The 23,286-nt window shown below is 45.2% G+C and overlaps 1 protein-coding gene across 6 annotated transcripts; it reads left to right on the top strand.

Annotated features, from left to right (window-relative positions):
* Positions 1-16: 16 nt before the first annotated feature.
* Positions 17-21,716, top strand: ccdc57 (coiled-coil domain containing 57). 6 transcript variants are annotated; one of them, XM_026177466.2, is made up of 13 exons: positions 17-110; positions 3,870-3,944; positions 6,559-6,717; positions 6,841-7,003; positions 9,737-9,829; positions 15,924-16,122; positions 16,452-16,604; positions 16,835-16,914; positions 17,024-17,246; positions 18,069-18,169; positions 18,444-18,575; positions 18,857-18,959; positions 20,513-21,716. In XM_026177466.2, exons 2-13 carry the CDS (start codon positions 3,901-3,903, stop codon positions 20,716-20,718), a joined length of 1,656 nt encoding a protein of 551 aa, XP_026033251.1. In that variant the 5' UTR covers positions 17-110; positions 3,870-3,900; the 3' UTR covers positions 20,719-21,716. The 6 variants fall into 6 exon arrangements, with proteins under 6 accessions (XP_026033251.1, XP_026033249.1, XP_080161834.1 ...); XM_026177464.2 differs by having other exon boundaries at positions 25-131; XM_026177465.2 differs by lacking the exon at positions 17-110 and adding an exon at positions 153-269.
* Positions 21,717-23,286: the final 1,570 nt, after the last annotated feature.

Below are 23,286 nucleotides of genomic sequence, written 5' to 3'. Positions count from 1 at the left end.
CAATTTAGCCGACGCACGGTTTCCATGGAAACCGCTTACCTCGCAGGGGAATAAGCCAAAAAGTTCACGCCAGCTGTGACATGGTGACTGCATGAAGACCAGGCCTACAGGTGTGCACGTAGCTGTTTAAGGTAACCCAACGATAGGCGGATGTGTGAGCGCGTGCTCGTTACGTCTTTGCACTTCCTTTTTCATCCGGTAACAGCAGGTTCAGGGACCGGGCTGTCTCTGCGCTCGCGGCAGGAGTGATGCACCGGCTACAGCACACTGTGAGTGTAAAAGTTATACGTTTGTAACTTTGTCTCTGCGGCTGCGCACCACGACTGTGATGGAAACAGCCACTGACGTCATCATTAAAGTGGTGTCCACCATAATACCGCTATAAATCTGTATATGACATACAGCACCCAGCTGTTCAGCACATGCGCACAGACAACAGTCAGAGTCACAGAGCTGGACCTCTGAAGCTGAAACCCCAGGACAGCAGCCTGAGTCCTGGAGAATATTGGACTTGAAACAGTACAGCTGTGTAGTACTGTAGCTGTGTAGTACTGTAGCTGTGTAGTACTGTAGCTGTGTAGTACTGTAGCTGTGCAGTACTGTAGCTGTGTAGTACTGTAGCTGTGTAGTACTGTAGCTGTGTAGTACTGTAGCTGTGCAGTACTGTAGCTGTGTAGTACTGTAGCTGTGTAGTACTGTAGCTGTAGCTGTGTAGTACTGTAGCTGTGCAGTACTGTAGCTGTGCAGTACTGTAGCTGTGCAGTACTGTAGCGGGGCACGTGGTGCATTGGGGAGACCAATGTGTGACTGATTACTGTCATTGTGAAAAATGAAGCTGTTCCCGTCTCTCACGTGTCTCACGGTGGATCAAAATCTGTGTAATTTGGCGTACTTCAGCGTTTTCTCCCTGTTTCCTGTTTCTTTGACGTTTTTTGTAGTCAGTGAAAGAAATAGGAACAAATGCAGTGTTTTTCCAACAGGCTCCTTGTAACACAGTAGAACAGGTACAATCTGACATTGATTCTTTTGTAAGTGTTATCAGGACCCAGCTGCAATGGTCCAGCTTTGAGGGCCAAGACCGTGAGTTTCATTCTTCTTCTTGGCTCTATACAGTTTTTGTTTGCTTACTTATTTACTGCTGTTATGTGTCGACACAACACTGGTTCATACCTTCAGTTAGAGACTTTTTGTGTTTGAATGATTCATACACAGAGTTAATGAGATTGTTAGCTGCACCATGGAGCTGGAAGTTACCTGGAATCCTCTGAATGAGTAACCAGGTTAGATAGATACATAACAAGGACCTTGATCCTCAAAGAGACTCAACATCATCTGTTTTTGGACGTAGTCTGAAAACACACCACAAAAAAAAAAGTTACTAATCCTTGTTGCCCAGCACTCAATCAGACATCCACAACAGTGAGCCGGTGCAGCGTATCCATTAGAGTGTAATGAGCTCGGAAAGTAATCAGCTGACTGACTAGAAGTGAAGAAGCTGTTGGGCTGAGAGGTGAAGTGCAGTCCCTTTCTTCCTGACCTCCTTAGAAAACCACGACCTGGATGGAACGAGGACAACTTACCAGGCAGAGGAGGCGTTATCCCCTCATGTAGTTATTTTTCCAAAGTGACAAAACCTGCACTGCATGTAAATTCAGTTCAATTCAATTTCTATAGCACCAAATCACAGCGGCAGCCTCAAGATACATCAAGCTGCAAGGTAACGATCCTACAGAGAGAAACTCCGTCCACCAAACGACCCGCTGTGAGCACTTCTCACTGACGTCGAGTTATTTGCTTCAGGTTTTAGTCACATCCGTCCTGCAGGTCTAATGAATGGAGTTAAAGATGGTTTATTTGTTTGCTGCAGATTGTGTGCAGCTCAGAGGTGTTTTTCACACCTTATTTTCAATAACACAAGAATTATGGAGATCAGGTTCATTCAAGCCTTAACAGAATAAAACGACTTTTCATTCACAGAGTAACACAAAGATCAAACCGTGTGGACCTGAAACGTCAGTATCTCAGCCTCATTTTAAACTACACTTACTGACGTGTGTATAAAGCTTTCATGCATCGCATCTCATGGTGCTGACAACATAAGGTGGACAGAGAAAGTACGCTTTATTAATTCTGTTTGTGGCAGCGGGCCATAAAAAATCAGACCTAGGGCCATGATTGGCCCCTGGGCTGGACTTTGGACATCCCTGTTGTAGCTTCTCATTTATTGGAGAGTCAATCAAGGTGAATAAACAACTTACCTGTCTGCAAAGAAGTTTTAATTAACAAGCATGTGGCACAGTGTGAAGAGGAGGACAGTGATTTCATTACAATTAGGATGTGTGTGTGTGTGTGTGTGTGTGTGTGTGTGTGTGTGTGTGTGTGTGTGTGGTCATCTTTCTTCTTAGAGGCGCTCTGTGTCTTTATATAATGCAAAGGTTTGTACACTGGCAGCACCACATGAATGTGAAAGCAGTGATATGTTTAATCCTAATAATGATTAATTGTCTTGACTATAGTCGTGCAGCTATAGATATAAAAAAACTGTGACTGCATTTATGATTATTGTTATGTACTTTACAGATGTTGTGGTCACTCTTGTGATATTAAGCCAGGCGAGGTTTTATAGAACATGAGCTGGTTATGGGCACGCTGTAGCATGCTGCAGGCGCGGGACATGAAGCATGTGGAGTGGAAAGCTGTGCTTTAAAACAAACATTTTTTTCATTGTATTTAAACTGCACCTCATGATAACAATCATCTCAAGGCTCTTTGTAATACGATCACATGATCCTCTATGAGCCCGCTGACAACTGCGAGGAAAGAAGTCCCTTTCAACAGGAAGTGTCCTCCTACAGATGCAGGGTCAGTAAGGAGAGGACAGAGAGGTGAACTATAGAAATGCATGAGTGAAAACAGGTGAGTGAAGAGGAAACGCTCAGTGCATGGAGGCAGTCGGCCTGCAGCCTGAGGCCATAGCAGGATAGCTGACCCAGCCAAACTCCAGGCTTCATCAGAGCGATTGAAGGCTGATCTTTAAAGTAGAGGCTGTCTGTCTCCTAAACTTAGACTAGCTTTCAGCTCCATGTCTGATAGAAATCTGTAATAATGTGAGAATATTTGTTTCATGTTCTGAGAAGGATGATGTGAAAACATGTGAACGTGTAACACCAGAACAATGTTGGTGTTGGAAATAATGAAGTAAGACCAGTGTAGCCGTGTGTTTGCAGTTACTCAGCAGTCGGGCTGTTCAGAGTGGGACGCTCATCAGCACTTTTTCATGTTTCTCTTTGTCATGATGAACTCGATTTGAACTTCTCTTTATTTGCACACATTTTGAAACATTCGTCTGCCTCTAGTGAAAACAATAGAGGTCTGTGGGCTATCAATAGACACTAAGACGTTGGATCTGGAAAGACAAATTGGTTTTGCTAAATATTTAAATGTCATTGTTTAATTTTCAATGCAACAAGCTCTGCAAACTAGATTCCATGCACCTCTATTGTCCCTGTTTAGATAACATGCAATCCCCAAATGAAACCAGGACAGGGCTCTAGAACGATATCAGGAAATATGTCATTTGCAAAAATATGTTTCACAGTATGTTTAAGCTGTTGATTGAAGGGTCTAGTGGTCCACAGGCTGTGAGGATGACTGAGGAGCTCTACATGTTGCTTTACATTAACAAGTTTTATTTCAGTGCAACTGCGAGGAGTTGTCTTTACTTGAGTGATGTTATTTAAAGCTATGTAAAAGTGTGTGTGTGTGTGTGTGTGTGTGTGTGTGTGTGTGTGTGTGTGTGTGTGTGTGTGTGTGTGTGTGTGTGTGTGTGTGTGTGTGTGTGTGTGTGTGTGTGTGTGTGTGTGTTGCAGAATAAAAGATCGTGGAGATGAGCTGAAACAGATGGAGAACAAATTACAGGTGGAGCGAGACTACCACAATAAGAAGTAAGTCAGAGCCAAACTCTTCTGTAGAACCTCAATTTGAAATAACAGTGAGTCACCGTAGCCTTTGGAGTAACAGTGTTTTTGTCAGCTGTGTTTGTTAACCCTAACCAGCAGTAGCCTCAGTAAAACGAGTAAACAGCACCTATTGAGTTTAATGAAGTAATAAAGTTATTATGATCCAATTGATCTTTCTGAGTTAACTTCAATAATTACTTCCTCCAAACCATCAACGTGTCTTTTAGACCCCATTCCTACAAAACTGCTCAAAGAAGTCCTGCCATTAATTAATGCTTCGATCTTAAATATGATCAACCTATCTCTAATAATCGGCTATGTACCACAGGCCTTCAAGCTGGCTGTAGTTAAACCTTTACTCAAAAAGCATCTCTAGACCCAGCAGTCTTAGCTAATTATAGGCCAATCTCCAACCTTCCTTTATATCAAACATCCTTGAAAGAGTAGTTGTCAAACAGCTAACAGAGCATCTGCAGAGGAATGGTTTATTTGAAGAGTTTCAGTCAGGTTTCAGAGCTCATCATTACCTTGGCCTCCAGTAACGCTGTGAGGAACCTTGGAGTCATTTTTGACCAGGACATGTCCTTCAACGCACATATTAAACAAATATGTAAGACTGCGTTCTTCCATTTGTGCAACATCTCTAAAGTTAGAAATATCCTGTCTCAGAGTGACGCTGAAAAACTAGTTCATGCATTTATTACTTCCAGGCTGGACGACTGTAATTCATTATTATCAGGAAGTCCTAAAAACTCCCTGAAAAGCCTTCAGCTGATCCAAAATGCTGCAGCAAGAGTCCTGACAGGGACTAGAAAGAGAGAGCAGATTTCTCCTGTTTTGGCTTCCTGTTAAATCCAGAATTCAAAATCCTGCTTCTCACATACAAGGTCTTAAATAATCAGGCCCCATCTTATCTTAATGACCTTGTAGTACCATATCACCCTATCGGAGCACTTCGCTCTCGCTCTGCAGGCCTCATGGAAACCTCATGGTTTCTCCATGAGGTTTCTGGGCGTGCAGATCTCTGATGACCTCTCCTGGACTGCAAATACTACGGCGGTGGTTAAAAAGGCCCAGCAGCGTCTCCACTTTCTGAGAGTGCTCAGGAGGAACAACCTGGAGGAGAGGCTGCTGGTGACATTTTACAGAGCCACCATAGAGAGCATCCTAACGTACGGCATAACAACATGGTATGCAGGGTGCTCAGCTGCGGGCAGGAAAGTACTGCAGAGGGTCATCAACACAGCCCAGAAGATCACTGGCTGCTCTCTGCCCAGCCTGGAGGTCACTGCAAACTCTCGGTACCTCAGCAGGGCTGGCAATATCATCAAGGACCACTCTCACCCCAGCAACCAACTGTTTGAACTATTACCGTCAGGCCGACGGTACAGGTCACATAAAACCAGGACAAACAGATTCAGGGATAGCTTCTTTCCCAGAGCTATCACCGTAGTAAATAAGCACAAAAACAATTGAACCTATTCCATACCGTCACTGTCATTATATTAATGCTGCTATCCCGTATATATTGTACTTACTATTGTTTGAGTACTTGCGATTATTTTATTGTACTTTTTATATTTTACATTTATATTTATTATTGAAACTTGCACCAAGGGAGTGGCACTCCAATTTCGTTGTACTCTGTACAATGACAATAAAGGCTATTCTATTCTATTCTATTCTACTTGTTGTTCCTAGAGTATTTAAAAGTAGAATGGGAGGCAGAGCCTTCAGTTTTCAGGCCCCTCTTCTGTGGAACCAGCTTCCAGTTTGGATTCAGGAGACAGACACTATCTCTACTTTCAAGATTAGGCTTCAAACTTTCCTTTTTGCTAAAGCATATAGTTAGGGCTGGACCAGGTGACCCTGAATCCTCCCTTAGTTATGCTGCAATAGACGTAGACTGCCGGGGGATTCCCATGATGCATTGAGTTTTTCCTTTCCAGTCACCTTTCTCACTCACTATGTATTAACAGACCTCTCTGCATTGAATCATACCTGTTATTAACCTCTGTCTCTCTTCCACAGCAGGTCTTTATCCTGTCTTCCTTCTCTCACCCCAACCAATCACAGCAGATGGCCCCGCCCCTTCCTGAGCCTGGTTCTGCTGGAGGTTTCTTCCTGTTAAAAGGGAGTTTTTCCTTCCCACTGTCGCCAAAGTGCTTGCTCATAGGGGGTCATATGATTGTTGGGTTTTTCTCTGTATCTATTATTGTACGATCTACTGTGCAACATAAAGCGCCTTGAGGTGACTGCTGTTGTGATTTGGTGCTGTATAAATAAAACTAAACTGAATTGAATTGAATTGAATTATGAATACTCAACGAGGAAGTGACCTAGGATTTTGAAACTGATACCATAGCTGCTAAAATTCTCACATGAGCCTTAATCACAGTGACCCTCACGTGAGAGGCGTGGGCGTGTCTGGATTAGCTTCCTGTCTCTCTCACAGCAGCATTTCATTTTACGTCCTCCTCCTCAGCCACCTTTTCTCGCCATGTTCCCTAAGGCTCAGTCCAACACACAGCAATATCACATATAAAATATAATAGCCCATATTTTAAGTACTAGTCTTATTCGGTCTGCATTTTCAAAGGCTTCACACAGAGCAGCCACAAATGTGGACTCAGTGGGACGAGTATGTCAGGCAGGTGTCCAGTGAAATGGTCCTGAAAGACACACAAATCATCAGCCTGCAGGAGAGAGAAACCACACTAAGGACTGAGCTGGAGCGGAGCAGGAAACAGACTGAAAGGTGAGAGGGGGAAAGAAGAAATACGAAGTCGGGAGTGCCATGGAGGTCCTTCCTGATGCATTGAATGGAGTAATAAACAGGGAGTATGGGCATCATCTCTTTGTATTTATAATTTCCTGTCAGGTACAAACAGCATCTGAGAGCTGGCCTCAACAGAGAGAAAGTCTTGGAGAAGAACAGCGTGCAGATGGAGCTGGAATGGCAGCGACGCTTTGAAGATGTAAAGGCGGACTACTACCTTGCAAATGAGCAGCTAATACAAGACCTGATCGAGGCCAGAGACCAGGTCAGTGGCTCACACATAACCCAACCCATTCAATAGACTCTGTGTGCACTTTAGCACTAATGCTAACTGAAATACCTGCAGTGATGGAAGCTGGACAGTTCACTGCAGGACAGAAAAAAGAGACTTTTTTTCACGTGTTTTCTGTTACACGCGTGTTCATGTCAGCAGGTGTCATTTAAAAAACGAGAAATGAGAACACATCAGATCTACGCTCATACAGACTGATGGTAGTGTTAGGAATGAAAGGACTGAATGATGGACATGATTACAGAGAGATTCGGATGCAGCAGGCTAGTCTGTGTGGATGACATTTCCTTGTAGCAGTTAGAGATGATACTGAGGAGTTTGTATGGTCCTCACGTTGCCTGACAACATCGGGGCATGCTCCTGATGAGATAACAGATCTGGCCCAGGGCATCATGGAGCTCCTGAACAGTCAGAGGTGCAACCTGGGAGTGTCTCTGGGGCCGCGACATAATGTCCCAGAGGTGTCCTACTGAATTTACATCAGGACCCACTGCACCAGTGTAGGGTCTGACACTGGTACAAGGATTTCATCCCAAGATGTAATCAAGATGTCCTTACCAATCCCTTTTTTTTTTTTTTTTTTTTTTTTTGCCTGTCCTGTTTGGCTCTTTTGCATCAGAATTGTTGTCTAAAGGCAAAGAAAGATGCCCAACGGATTTACTTTACCAAACTGACCATCCCAGCCTTGCCATAATGGTCCATTTGATTCACCTTTTATTGTTTATTTTATTTTCATTTACTGAATACGGGACAGACTTGACTGGGGGAAAGAAGGGGAGAAAGAAAGAGGGAAAGAGAAACAGCTGAGAAGACGGACGGGGGAGAAGGGCAAAAGACAAAAACCAACAGAACGGGCAGAGAAAAAAAAAATGCATATATCGATCACCTGGGTCACCTGCTGAGAAAGAAAAAAGAAAGCAAGCAGAAGAGAACAAGAGTAATAGAATAAACAACATCACAATGATATATGGGAATATGACAGTAAATACTAAATGTTAAACATTATTGTGCAGCACATAAGATCAACAGAACACAGTGTGCTTTGAGGTAGGAGCCAAAAAGGGTGTAGTTTGTGGGTGTGATCACCCGTGTGTACACCTGTGAGCATGGACGCGCTTGTTTTTTTTTTTTTTAAAAGGTTCCTTCATGTAATAATCTGCTAGAGGGTGTGGGGGGGCCACAGCCCCGTCCTCCAGGGCATGAAGCAGGTATGGAGGAGATCAAAACTCCAGACATCCAGAGGCCCCCAGAACACAAGAGACCAAGGAAGACCAACAGAGGGGCAGCTGCGCCACTGTCCCAGAAAGAGCTGAGGAGAGTCCCAGATGAGGGCTCACTCAGCAGCCGCGGAGCAGAAGCCAGGGGGGGGTTGCAGTGACGCGCCCGTGAGCTCCGCCGGCAGCCAGCCGTGCCTGAGTGACCGAGCCCCAGGCCGAGAGGCCGGGGGCACCCCACCTCCGAAGTGCCCGAGCGAGCCCCAGGCTCCAGGCCCCGATAAGCAGCCACCAAGGAGTGAGCCGGTGTGTACCTGGACGCCCATCCCCAGACACAAAGAACCACCAAAGCACCGATGTCTGAGGGAGTCCGCCACTGGCAGGGGAAGTGGTGGTGGGTGGAGATAGGCCTCCAAACCTTGGAGGGCCTGAGATGTCCCCAGAGAGGTGGCGCCTGACACCCAACCTGACATATAGACACAGACATACAGGCACACACATATACAAACATCCATTCCCACCCTCATGCTCTCATATGCACTCACTCCACACTCAACCAACGTGGAGACAGACATAAAGAGACGCTGTACACACGATCACACTCCCCAAGCGTACTCTACGAACCGGGTCTAGGTGCCCCCGCCCCTGGAGGGGGAACTGCACCCAGACCCAGGTGGTGTTACCCTTTTCCCTGCGGTGGGGAGAGGCAGACCACCCCGACTCCGCAGCAGCAGGGAGGCCCCACACTCCAGACCGCAGTCGGACGGCCAACTCCTCCTCCTAGCCCCCCCGCTCCAGCAGGTCGCAGAGAATGGGGGTGAGAGAAGACTCCGAACCTCCCTCCACCCGCTCATTGTAGTGTTGATGCATGTGTGTTCTAAGGTGCATTTAAAACCCAGGAGGGCATGGAGCTACCTGCCAGAGAGCAGCAGGTAAGCGCATGGTCCCTCTTGCTAGCCCTCAATGTCTACGTGTATTTAACATTGAGAGGTGGGCAACGACGCCAGGGGTGAGGTGTACACCCTGATGGTACTTTGGTACCAATCCCTACATGAAAGTCCTTCCCCATAATGTGATGGTGTCTGTAACAATGTTGCAGGCAACATAACGCTCTCCACAGCTTCTTTCACGTGTGACCTGTGGTCAGGGTGAAGCTTCTTTCATCTGTGAAAAACACAGGGTGGATCTGCCAATACTGGTATTCTATGGCTAGTGCCAGTCATCCCATTCCTGTGCAGAAGCAGACCTGCTGAGGGGTTCAGGACCTGCTACAGCCCTTCAGCTCTCCTAGAGTAACTGTCCATCTCCCGAATCTCCTCCATGCTGATGTGCTGGGAGACACAGCAAACCTGCTGGTAATGGCAGCAGGCTCGGGTGGCCCCCACCCCCCCTCAACAGTGACCTGTTTCAGTTTCAGCACACTGACAGAGGAGAGCTGCTGGTTTCAAAGCCCAGGATGTTTTATGAATGTAACACAGTTTTCATGTGTCAGGCTAAAGCTGAGCTGATGGAGAGAGAGCAGCAGCTGCATGATCTGACCGTCTTGCTCCAGTCCACTAGCAGGGAGCAAGATCAGGCTGTACAGGTGAGCACATGTTTAACCACACACTAATATCAGTCTACGGCTTGGCTGCTCAGCCAAAGCGTGCTGGAACAGAGCTCCTGCTGTCATTCAGCTTTTTTTAAAACCCATTTTCTATTATAATTTACAACCTTGCAACTTATACTTGTCAATGTTCACAAGTTGAACAGATACAGGAACAGGGCAGCAATGTAGAAGTTAAATTAAAAAAAACTTCAAATAATATTAATAAGACGTGGCAATCTTAGTAGCAATAAATGAACAGAGTGAACCTCTGCTGGATTATTGAAACAATAAGCATGTATGGGTCATCACTGAACAATCCTCTCTGCATCTGCAGAGCATGTGTTATTCCCTCCATCTGATAAATCTCTCTTATTTTATCAATCAAGATTTAACCATTTAATGATGATACACTTTAGTGCTGCTGTAAGCAAGATTCTCAAGAGATACTCTTTATTGTTTCCTGTAAAACCATTTGGTAGTACCCCTAACATGGCTAACTGTTGGTCTTTTGTTAACGGTTGTTGGGAAACTATTGAGAGCTTTAAATATGTCCTTCCAAACGGAGCCAATGGACATGACCAGAATATGTGTGAATGGGTTCCTAAGTGAGTACCACAATTTCGCCAACAAGTGTCAGGAGTTGGTTCATTTTAGCAACGATCTCTGGGGGGTCTAAAATATCTCATGACCACCTTCCCTTTAAATTCTCTCCACAGCCCAGAATTAGTCACCAGATGGGCCTCACTGAACTCTTCTTCCCAAGTCTCCTCTGAGATTTGAGTGCCAAGCTCAGCTTCCCGCCTGGCCTTAATATACAAAGTTGCACTTGTATTAAAACTCATGAATGCATGATAGAAATTACTAATCAATTTTGGGGAGGAATTACTGTGAAATATTTTTAGAGATATTTCCTCGATGGGTGAGGGCTCCAAACTTGCTTCCATTCTTTATGTTTTGTCAAAAAACTTCTTAGCTGCAAAAATCTAAAAAAAAGTCAGAAGAAGGAAGCTGAAACTTCTGGAGCCCCTCTGATGACATGGTCCAAAAAATAAATAAATTGTGGCCACAAAATACTACTTCGTGCACTCGAAATAGTATAACGTGCGCACGAAATGCTCATTTGTGGGCACGAATTGGGTAAAACGTGGCAACGAATTCTGCATTTGTGGCAACAAAATAGATAACGTGCGCACATCATATTGATACAATCCTGGACAGCTGCGTAGAGACATAAGCATGAGAGTAGGCTAAACCTACACACCGTGGGCAGAGACGGTATGATTGACTTTTATTTTAGGCTGGGAATGAGCTACAAATACATTTTGAAAAGCCTGCAATGCAAGGAACCATTATTACGGAGAGACGTTAAAACAGGATACTGCAAGCCCAGTTGCTTTACAGACGTAAGTACCACCTGGACGCTGGGATAGATTTTATTGTCAACCAACTGCAAGGGCCTGGGAAGGATCACGGTTATCGGTCAAGTGTTTCGTGCCCACAAATTAGCATTTCGTGCCCACGAAATAGTATTTTGTGGCCACAATTTATTTATTTTTTGGACCATGTCATCAGAGGGGCTCTGTAGAAACTGACCTCTCAGCTGTTGAACTCAGGTGCCCATTCCTCACAACATGACAAAGTTTATGAAGCCCGTTATTTGACCATGCTCTGAAGCCAGGGTCTTCCATAATAGGACAAAAACCCTGCAGGTTGGAAAGGCTTGATACAATTAAAATTTCTTTTGGACCAAATGTTTGTTTGATTCTACGCCAAATCTTTAGTGTGACCCTTGTCCATTCCCCCATATGCACATCTTAAGTGAAATGTTAGAGAAAAGCAGGGATTCCAATGATCATATTGTCTTCTCAGTGTTTAGCCACGTGCTGAGGTGGTTTTTCCCAGCTCAGTCTGGGCGGAGTTCTTTTTTCTCCTCGTCTTTCCTCATGTGGTGCATTTTCCATAGTTATACCTCTCTGACCTGTCTACCCCGTGTGATGTTTGTGTCATGTACAGGTATGTATGGTCGAAAGGGTAAGATGGCGCTTGCAAAGGTCAGCAGCCTTAACCCAATTTCCTTCTGCGCAGAGCGCAGGGGTAAGCTTTTACTAATAAGGGGGCGACTTTTTCCTTAAAGTCTTTATCATTAATAAAACCATCAGGCCAGGACTTGTTTTAGTTTTAAGGTTTGAAATCACCTGTAAAATGTCTTGTTCCTGAATTGGTTCATCTAACTCTTTTGCTACCGATTCCAGCAGTGTTCTTAGATTGATCTTTTCTAAGAAATCAGACAGTGTACTGTCATCCTTGCATGTATCTGAATTTTTATATAATGACTTGAAAAAATTGGCAAAGCAACTTGCCAATTTGGTTTGGTTTAGTAATTAGGGTTTGATTCGATCTCAGCTTTTGGACCATATTGCAGAATTGCTGTTTCCTGAGTCTTATTGCCAGCACTCTACCAGCCCTACTACCTTGTTCCTAATACTTTTGTTTAATGTATCTTAAATTGCCCTCAATTTTATTGTTAATTAAACTATTAATCTCACTACGCAGCACTTTCAGATCGGACAGCTAGTCGGCTGTCTGTGGTTTTTGTGTGTTATTGCTCGAGGTGCCTTATTTTGGCCTCCAATTCACACCACCTGGCCTCCCTTTTTTTTTCTGGCACTTGCAAATGATATTATGCAACCTCTAATGTATGCCTTGGTGCAATCTGATAGAGTTAAGGGCGATATCTCCGGAGTTGTATTCAATTCTAAGTAAATATTTAATTCAGTATGTATGAACTCACTCAGGCAGCACGGTGGCACGGTGGTTAGCACTGTTGCCGCACAGCAAGAAGGTCCTGAGTTCAATTCCAACATCAGGCCGGGGTCTTTCTGTGTGGAGTTTGCATGTTCTCCCCGTGTTTGCGTGGGTTCCCTCCGGGTACTCCGGCTTCCTCCCACCGTCCAAAGACATGCAGCTTGTGGGGATAGGTTAATTGGAAAATCCAAATTGTCACTAGGTGTGACTGGTTGTCTGTCCCTGTGTGTTGGCCCTGCGACAGACTGGCGACCTGTCCAGGGTGTACCCCGCCTTTCGCCCTATGACAGCTGGGATAGGCTCCAGCGACCCTGAAAAGGATAAGTGGAAGTGAATGGATGGATGTATGAACTCACAAAACTCGCTATCATTTAGGAGTGAGGCCAAAGTTTTAGTTTTGGTGTCAATCCTAAGTCCCATGAGAGTGATAGCGGTGCATGGTCAGATAGTGTAATTGGTAAAATTCCAATATTGTTAATTCTATGTTCTTCTGTTTTGGAGGTAAAAAATAAATCTATCCTGGAATAGGATGCATGTCTATGCCAGTAAGAAGTATAACCTCTGACTCTAGGAAACCTATTTCTCCAAACATCAGTTGGTCCCAGTTCAGTTGTTAAGTGTTTTAGAGCTTTACTCATGTGAGACACATGACTTTTAGAGCTTGGTTGTTTGTCCATGTAAGGTGACAAGACACAGTCAAAATCACTCCAAGCAGTAAAATACCAGAACATTAAAAATTGTATGAACTTTGGCTCATCCTCATTAGGGGCATAAATATTGAAGAGAGAAACCAATACTCCATCGATGGAGCCATTGACCATAATGTACCTTCCATCTGGGTCTTTAGGATAGCCACCCCTCTTTTCCTGCCAGATTTGTGGGATGAATAAAACACTTGTTGTTCCCACGACCTTTTTAGCTTGTCATGCTCAACATCAGATAAATGTGTCTCCTGTAAAAAAGCTATGTGACCTCAGACCTCTACATTGGAGAGACCAAACAGCCACTTCACAAGCGCATGGCACAACACAGAAGAGCCACCTCCACAGGACAAGACTCAGCAGTCCATCTGCATCTTAAGGATAAAGGACACTCTTTCGAGGATGCCAATGTTCACATTTTGGACAGAGAGGACAGATGGTTTGAAAGAGGAGTGAAAGAAGCATCTATGTCCACTGTGAGCGACCATCTTTGAACAGAGGCGGGGTTTACGACACCAACTCTCTGCCATCTATAATCCAGTTTTGAGATCCCTTCCCAGACGCCTTAACGCCCACTCACATCCTGGGCCATCTGACCTCAGGAAATCACATGATAAGGTGGGGCCAGGTTTCACAATGAACACACCCGAAACCCTGGCTGATTGGGACCCACACCCAGTTTCACACCTTGGCTCAGGCGATTAGAGGATCATCAGGGGTCCTTTTGTCCCTCTGTGGGGGGAAACTCCCACTAGGTTTATATCTGGGACTCTCCACCATTTGACCTTAGAACTGAAGAAGCTTCTCGGATGAGAGGTGAAACGTCTTCAAGCAACTTAAAGAAGTCCAGACGCTTTTCTTTGCAAGCTCCTTTGACTACGATGACCTGGATGACTGAGAACCTTCACAGACATATGTGACAATTGAAACTTTGTAGCTGACCTAGTGTTACCTCTTTTAACGGGGCTGTGGAGGCCTTTGACATTATAACTTATGACTTCATATGAAATGATGAACTGAAGTTTGGGGAGAATTGCTGCGAGCAGTCTCAGTGCAACCAACAGGTCTCAGTGCTGTCTGCTAGAACAATAGTGGAACTCAGGCCTGCACAACTTGCAACTAAGCTCTGTGATGTAGCTTACTGAAGTAAAGAACTCCGAGTTACCTTCCACCTTGGTCCAGGAGATAAGACCATCATAGTTCACCACCTGCTGGAGAAAGTATGTTTTCCTTGACATAATCCATGGCTTTGGCAGCATCCACAAACTCTTTTTCAACGTTGTTGTAAGAGACAGGAAATCTGGCAGGGTACAGGATGTGGACTCCCAGTCTATCGTGGAGTATCTTCCTCACGCAGTGAAAGCTGCCCTGACTTTCGCCACCCTGCCGTGTAGTCGGGGAATATGGCGATTGGGTTTCCGTTGAAGAGTAGTTTACCTCTGCGCACACTCCTGAGGATGTCCACGGCATCTCCTTTGCTGTTTGATTTAGCAATGATAACTTGTGGGGTATCCCCGTGTCTCCGTTGAGTCAGACTACGATGAAATCTTTCCACGCGGACTTCCCTGTCAAGCCAAAACACCTCTTTCAGGAGCGCTGAGACCGCCTCCGGTGAGCTGGATCCCTGGGTTTCAGCCACACCGGTGGCTCGGCTTGGATAGCGGTAGTTTTGCTATTGATTTCTGCCGTGCTCTCATTGCCTACAACATGCTGGCTCATTATGATGATGGGACTTTCAGATGAATACAAGAAGCTAATAGAAGGGCTGCACGGTGGTGCAGTGATTAACCTCACAGCAAGAAGGTCCTGGGTTTGAATACACCATCTGAGGGTGCATGTGATTATTAAAGTGGGACATCTGTCAGAATCACTGTACTGGGTTGACTTTCACAGATGCTCATTTCTGTTGTGGCCACAAGGTGGCAGTAATTTACTGTCCTGTACATCACTGATGACTGAGGATCTTCTAGACCCAGCAGTCTTAGCTAATTATAGGCCAATCTCCAACCTTCCTTTCATATCAAACATCCTTGAAAGAGTAGTTGTCAAACAGCTAACAGATCATCTGCAGAGGTTTATTTGAAGAGTTTCAGTCAGGTTTCAGAGCTCATCACAGCACAGAAACAGCTTTAGTGAAGGTTACAAATGATCTTCTTATGGCCTCTGACAGTGGACTCATCTCTGTGCTTGTCCTGCTAGACCTCAGTGCAGCGTTCGATACTGTCGACCATAATATCCTATTAGAGTGATTAGAACATGCTGTAGGTATTACAGGTACATTTAGGATAAATATACACTTTGCTCAAAACATTTGTAATTTTGTTACCCATAAATTTGCATAATTATGGTTAAAAAGCTGTACAGTGATGCACATGTCTGAGAGCGGCACAGAGCTCTGCATAGTCCTGTTCAGTACTGATGGAAGCAGATTTATAGTTATTGTTGTGTTGTTGGTGTCCCTGCAGTCTCATCGTTTTGTGTATTTTTGATCTGAACATTCAACACACAATAATGCAAATTTCCAATTCCTGTTCTTCTTCCTGTGAAACATCACTTACACGACATAAAACCATCTAAATCCACAGGGTCTCACTCCAAAGGTGGATTCTCTGGCATCGGTGGAGATCCGGCGTCTACAGGAGCAGAACAGCGCCCTGCGTGCTGTGGTTACCCAGATGAGAAAGGACATGGAAGGTCTCGGCCATCTCCTAGTCTTACCTAATGCTGAGGCACCAGTGCAACCTCCGTATCAGGAATCTTCAGCCTCCAAAGGCAACACAGCAGGTGCTGTCTGGCTCTGTATACAAACCTTGATGAGTTTCTGCATCACTGTGACAAACTATACACGCAAACCCTTTCAGTGGGCTCCACATGCTAAGATAGATTTGACCCAGTGACCCACATCACTGCTGCTGATTCTTCTGTTAAACATGCTTTTGTTGAACTTACAGCCACAGACACTCTGCTCATCGCATGTAAGAAAGAAAAGCTTAGAATTATCATGAACTTGTTTTCTGTTTTTCATTTTAATGTATAAAATAATAGCTTTGGATAATCTGAGTGTTAAGCTAAACTTTAACACTCCTTCTCCTTCTCTGTAAAACTGGACTCAGACTCCCGTCAGCCTCTGGAGCAGGAGGTGCACCTGTCAGGTAAGCACCTCGAGGAGCAGCGAGGAGGTGTCACAGGACTGTCAGGCCTGGCTTCAGCCATGGAGGACCCACAACACATCAATCCAGGCAGATCACAGCCTGAAAATCAAGCTGGTATTATTCATACTGTTAATTTCCTCCATATAACCCCAAAACATTACGTTAGCTAACACAAACACTGTAAGTAGATGATAGAGAGGAACATAAGGCGTTAAGCAGCAGAGGTGTTTGTGGCTGTTGAACATGTTCATCTTCCACAGTCACTGAAACCTGTATCTTTGACGTTTGTTGGTCACATTGTCTCCCTCATATCACTGCATCATATTTGTGCCGTGGGTCCTCAGGTGGTTCGTGTCTGGATGAACGTGGCAGGTGCCCCGCTGTGACACGTGTGGAGTCAGCTTCCAATGACATCACACAGCAGGTACTACAGGAGGTTTATTGATCTGTCAGTGGAGGTGGAGCCACTGATCTGCTTAACCCTACCTATCACTGTTAGAAAGCACAAAATGGTTTCATCATCATCTTTTCAGAGGACACTGGTGCAGCAGCTCCAAGGAGACAGCAAGTATGTGAAACCAGCTCTGATGTGTGGCGTGTTTAAGAGCGTCCATCCTGCTAAAAATGACCCCCAGCTCCTTCGCGTCAGGCTGAAGCAGGCAGCGTCCTGCATCGCCCGTTTGAGCAGAGAGAAACAGCAGCTGATAGCGCTGGGCAACCGCCTCCGTGCCCAGATCGCCGCCGACGGACGGCAGGGTAGAGTTACACACCCGTCACTGCACACCCCGGTACAGCACAGCAGGGTGGCTGTGCTGGGAGGCTGCAGCCCAGCCCAGTTTACTGGAAGCATAAATGAATTTAAGGACAAACTGAGACGCTGGCAGTACAAAATCAAACTGGACCTGCACAGTCACACTTTTCCTCTTAAGAATAGTCGGATGGTGTGCCGCTATGAATTGTGGGGATTATTTACTCTCCTGTTGTAAAGAATGCTCCGGTTAATTGTATGCTAAAGGAGGTAATAAAGGACATAATGAAGTTTCCTTTAGAGAAGGAATGTGATTCCAGCACCTGTGAGTTCAGATACTGCAGGTGAAATCACACAGTTAGGAACAGCACGTACCTGATCGTCATCATCTCAGATCAGTCTGACATCACTCCACCTGACCAGTTAGCCTTCTTTTATTCAGTTCCTGTTGGCACTGACGTGGGCTTTCCTGCTGTTTCCTCCTTTTAGGAATGTAAAACAGCGACTCAGGGCCTTTTTGAGGAGACAGCAAACGACAGCAAAAGCATTTAGAGTTCCAGGATTGTGGAGTCACACGTATATCAAATGTTCTGCAGCGACTGCATGAGAACGTTTTATTACTGGATGGATTCAGACACAGCAGTACTGTGTGGGGCTGCAGTGGGAAAAGTTACAAGAAAAGTGATTCAGACTCTACGCGTATGGACTATTATTAGCATGCATGTGTGGTGTTTGTTTCCACAGGTGGATGATATATTCTGTGGTGTTTACAGACAGACTCATGAAAAATGAAGCAGTCAGAGGTCCTTAAATATCTCTGTGTCCAACAGCACCGGGGGGGCTGGAGAAGGACACCCCCACAGAGAAACTAGGAGACCACCATGGCCGCCTTTCTGCTGTGGAACAGCTGCAGTACCAGCTCACCACTCAGGTATCTGCTCGTCCTCGTCCTCTTCTCCAGCAGGTTTACAGAGGTTTGAATGTGTTACTTTGTTGTAGATGTCATTTGAAATGGATACAAATGCCGTGGTCTCCATCCCTCAGTATCACACTGACACACGAGTGCAGGCGGCACTTTGTGCAAATGTGTTCAAATTAAAAATCTGACGTTTTTACTTGAGGGGAAAGTATGTGCTTTACTTTAATAAGAACACGTCCGTGTCTGTGCTGCACCGGATACAGTGTTGGTGTGTTTGTGCCATCAGGAGCTGCAATATGCACTGATGCAGAGAGCTTCTGCTGCTGCTGAACAGCACATCCCACCAACAAAGAGCCAGGCTTTCTTCAAAGGGACTGCAAACACTTGCCATGGGCTCAAACCCAGAGACACGTCTGAGGTGAGAGCCTTGAAGAATGCATTAATGCACTGCCAAGCCCAGCTGGCCTGTTCACTCCCTGCCTGGATGGCTGTGTTCTCCTCCAACATGCTTGTTATGTTGAGTGGTGTTCCTAAATGGCCTGTGGTTAAATGTGTGGGTTCAGTAACACTAGAAAAATGCTGCATACTGTAAATGCAAGTACACATTTGTGTGTATATATTAATGAAGTAGTAAACATCAGAAGAGTAAATCTGTGATTCGCACAGCCGTAGTGTAAAATAACTCTTCTTCTTCTTTAGACACGCTCACAGCTGCACTTGTCCAGGACTGTGTCGCATGAATCGCTGTGCTCATTAACGATGCTGTGGGACACTCTGGATCGTGGACTTACGGACTCAGAAGGTATCCACATCCTCCCCACGATGCGCTGTACTCGCAGTCTTTGCACATCACTGTAGTGTAGTCAGAGCACTGAGTGTCAGTTTGTAGCAGAAGACAAAACAAGTTCACAGCCAGCATCACAAACATTCATTTCATCTCATTTTGTATCTAGTTTGTGATCATAAGTACAGTTACTCTATGTTACTGGAATAAAACAAACTCTGCTCCCAGTGTGAGTCAGCGACAGATCAGCTGTTGCTCAACGTGTGGCCTGGTCTCTGTCAGCGCTCCAGGGAACAATTTCCCAACCAGATAAAGCTGACTTGCAGTGATTGGCATCATAGCAGTCAATAATTGTGAAACCAGAAAAACAAAGCACAAAGTTTGAATGATGTGTTGATAAAGGATGAGTTAGAGATGTCTGTGATAGCTGTTAAAGCAACAGTGCTGCTTTCTTGTGTACAGTTCCACTGTGGGAGAAACGTGAGTCTATCTTCTGTCTTTACCGACATCCAACAGTGAACTCTGAGACTGATGACTTATTTAATTATTTATTTATTTAGGACAGTGCATGTTAATGAACATAAATGTAAAAAAACAAAACAATTACATGAATGTAAACATGCCAGATTATAGCCAAAGGCTAATTTCCATCTGTTGTCCTTAAACATAAAAAAGTAGACATAATAAACTTATTTGAGCCAATGTTTCTGGGTGGTTCAGCAGGTAGAGGAGGTCATGATGAACAGGAAGGTACAGACACATCGAGCTACAGACCATCTCTAACTCGGACCACAGCCACAAATCTTCTTGTCCATCCAGCAGGTCGTCTCCAGTCTTCATGTGAAATATCGTTGGGCAACAGGCTGGGCCCAAGTTACTCCGTGAATGTTAGATAGAAAGTGCTTAAAGTGCTTGTGTGGATGGATGAGATTGCAGAAAGCACTGAGTGCTCAGTTACAGCAGAACAGTGCTAAATAAGAACGCGTCCACTTACCGTTTATTTCCTTCTGTTCAGCCCTGACAGCTCATTTCAGTGATGATGATGAATGTCTGCCTTTGGTGTCACTGTCATGGGGATGTGCTTCGTGAGTACAGACGTGAGGTCTCACGTCGTTTTGGGGATGGGAATGATGGTGGAGGGCGTCAGACTGGTGGGAATGGCAGCACGAGTCAGGGAGAGGTTGAACTTTGTACTGTTGTTGTTGTTTGTCAACAGAACTGCATAAAAATCAGCAACAGAATCCTTTTATTCATTTTAGGCATTATGTGGTACATATATATATGGGAAGCATCACTTTAGCTGAGCTGAGCACACATGTCATAAATACACTTGTAGCATCTGTAACCAAACCAGGTAATGAACAGCTGGTTGAAACTCGTGGGAGTTATGATGTCTTTGAACAGTTTATAGATCATAGACATGGCACGCATTAATAGGCTGCACTGGACCAACCTGCACCGACACGTCACTGCAGCGAATCGCAGTGACCTGTGCTGCTGTTAGTGTGTTTTTGGATCTGAATTCAACAAATGAAACAGTTGTAAGTCAACTTCTTTTGTCTCTCCAAAAGGTGAACGTGGGCTCAGGAGCAGACAGTCTGGTGGCTCTGGAGTCCAGATGATGGTGCATGGTAGTGGTGTGATTCCCAGCCAGCCCCAGACTGAGGTCCAGCAAAGCAGGAGCCAGTCTAAAACACTGCCAAGCACTACCAAGACCAACAGACCTGCAGTCCCTGCCAGGATCAGCAAGATCAGAAACTACAATGTTAAAGACTGAGATGGATGTTGAGGACAAGCCCAGACCAGAGCTCCCAGCAGCTGGCACACTGGGAGTAACACACGAGCATCACGGACAACACAAAAAAGAGAGAAGAGTGGGACAAGGAAGGGAACGAGACTCTGATGGATGTAATGAAGACAATCAGACAGAAAACAACAGCAAACACACACCAGCAAAGGAGGACACAGGCCACATACACAAGAACACTCACAGTAAACATGAACACAAAGACAAAAACACTGCAGGACAGAGACAATCGAGACAGAGACAGGACGGATAAGAAACACTCAAGGGACCAAAAACCTGAAACTGGAGCTGAACCACACAGTCCATCAAACTGAGCAGGAAGCAGAACTCGAATAACACAACAGGACAACTATGACTGACCGACAATGAAGCTATACAACAAACAGGTTACTGAATAAGATGTGATTGTTTTCATGCACATATGCACCGCAGCAGAAGGAGAAAACAAACCCTGACCAGCAAAAACATGAACAGAAATCAAACGTGTTGAACCCACGTGAGAGTTTCAGGGAGGAATATTCATGATTTTAAGGAGCGTTACACCTTTATTGCTGCGCTCTCACACACTCTGTCAGATCCAATAACTGAAGAAACTACAGAGACACAGAACACACAGGAGCATACAGCACGAGGCCTTAAACACACACGAGGGGACGAGGCAGAGTGGACACCACAGGGGACACAGCTGGACAGAGTCACAGTAAGGGACTGTCAAAATAAAACAGGAAACGTAACACTGACACAGACACAAAGACGGACGAACCATGGACAAAAAGGTAAAGACGCATGGAGACACGTGGAGGAAACTAATAAACCTGAAGCTAAACTAGAGTCACAAAAGTGAACTAACAGAATCCACAGAAAGACGAAGAACCAACCTGAGGAGCATGAGGAAGTAACACTGATCAGTGGGTTAGAACTCCAACATAAATCACGTACTCGTGAATAAATCCTTTATAAAGTTAAAATGTGTCCCCATCATTGTTCCAGTCTTGTTGTCCTTCAGTACATCTTCATGTCCTTCTAGTGGGAGGTTTCAGGTTTTGTCCTGTCGTGTGTAATTCTCTCTGGTGTTCATCCGTCTCTGTGCACACGAGGACAGTCACACACAAACACTGTTGCAGCAGACCACGGTGGCTTCCACGCGAGCAGCTTCAAAACATGCTTCATCCCCGAGAAAGTATCTGCTTTACCACAGAGATCAGCTGGGTCATCAGCGTACACTGTGGGTGTGAATCAGAGCAGACAGTGGTGTGTCTGCGACAGAAACAATCACTGACAGGTTTGCATGTAAATAAAGCAACTTGCTTTGGTGAACTCTAAACACTCTGTCGTCATGGTTTAACAGACACATGATCAAATCTACAGGCAGCTTCTTTCTGAAACACGAGCAGCTGCTGCTGTTTCTCCTCAGGTTCAGAAACCCACTCCTGTTACATGTTGTTGTGGAGAAACAGGAAGTGCATTTCTCCCCTGGAATAGAGATTTTATAAGTGCTGGAGACCATATTTCATATGCTCCATATGATATCAGCTGTCACCCTGCCACATTTCCTCTCACCTCTCAGTAAACCTTTGTCCTTTTATTCCTGATATTCCCAGATACCAAACAGGTGATACACACTGCTAATTTTGTACACTGACCCACTGTGTGTTGTTTGGGACTGTCCCCTTCACTTTCATTATATTATCGTAGTATCTGTGGAAAACCTGGGAAACGCTGATCTGTGAAATACAAGTGTGGGCGTGCACAAAGTGTTTCGACACAAAGTGAACCATCATCAGGACATCATGTGTGGCAGCACTGGTATAGGGACACACAGGTGAATGCTGGGTGACAGCGAGACACACCTGAACTCTGAGTGCTTTGTATCACGCTCACTGCCTGCAGCACTCACATGGATGCAGATTCAGCTTGAGCGTTTTGCCCAAGGGCACTTTGTCATGCAGCCCTGAGGATCCACAGACAGGCTTTACTGTGGGGTATGACATGAAGTTATTTCAGACAACACGAGCTGTACCTGAGCTATCATCCATCCACAGACCTACACCTATTTTTATATAGCAGTCACACACTCACACAAGCACTTTCTTCTGTTTTTTCTCACATTCACACTCCGATGGATGTGTGAGTAAATCTTGCCTGAGGATATTTGGCAAGCAGACTGGATCAGCAGGGACCGAAGCACACGCTCCAGTGTGAGACCTGCCCTGGCTTCTGAGGCTCCAGGTGGGACACACAGGTCACGGTGTGGCTGCTTTGGTGAGCTGTGTGCTTTGTGTAGATGAGTGTGATTGTTGTGGTCCATTACAGGACACTTCACCTCAGCTGAGGAGCCAAAGTCCCGATGAGCTGGATGGAGCTGATGAGTACTGACCATAGGTGGAGCTGGAGGTCAGCAGCTCCTTACACCATCATGCGACTGAACCGTGAACTCCAGTAACCCTGACAAGTCACGCGAGCTCTCCTGGCTACGTCACAGTTGGGTCCCGCCCTTTAATCACCCTATCTCAACAGTGGCTGCAGGTCTGCAGCGAT

This window comes from Astatotilapia calliptera, chromosome 8, assembly GCF_964374335.1.
Source record: "Astatotilapia calliptera chromosome 8, fAstCal68.1, whole genome shotgun sequence".
Lineage (NCBI taxonomy): Eukaryota > Metazoa > Chordata > Actinopteri > Cichliformes > Cichlidae > Astatotilapia > Astatotilapia calliptera.
This window is presented reverse-complemented; position numbering and strand designations above follow the sequence as displayed.

Bases quoted from the DNA above. Each gene is read 5' to 3' on its own strand.
- ccdc57 (XM_026177466.2), top strand. From the start codon at position 3,901: ATGGAGAACAAATTACAGGTGGAGCGAGACTACCACAATAAGAA. The intron at 16,915-17,023 runs GTACTACAGGAG...TCATCTTTTCAG, and splicing joins CCAATGACATCACACAGCAG to AGGACACTGGTGCAGCAGCT. The intron at 17,247-18,068 runs GTAGAGTTACAC...TGTGTCCAACAG, and splicing joins CGCCGCCGACGGACGGCAGG to CACCGGGGGGGCTGGAGAAG.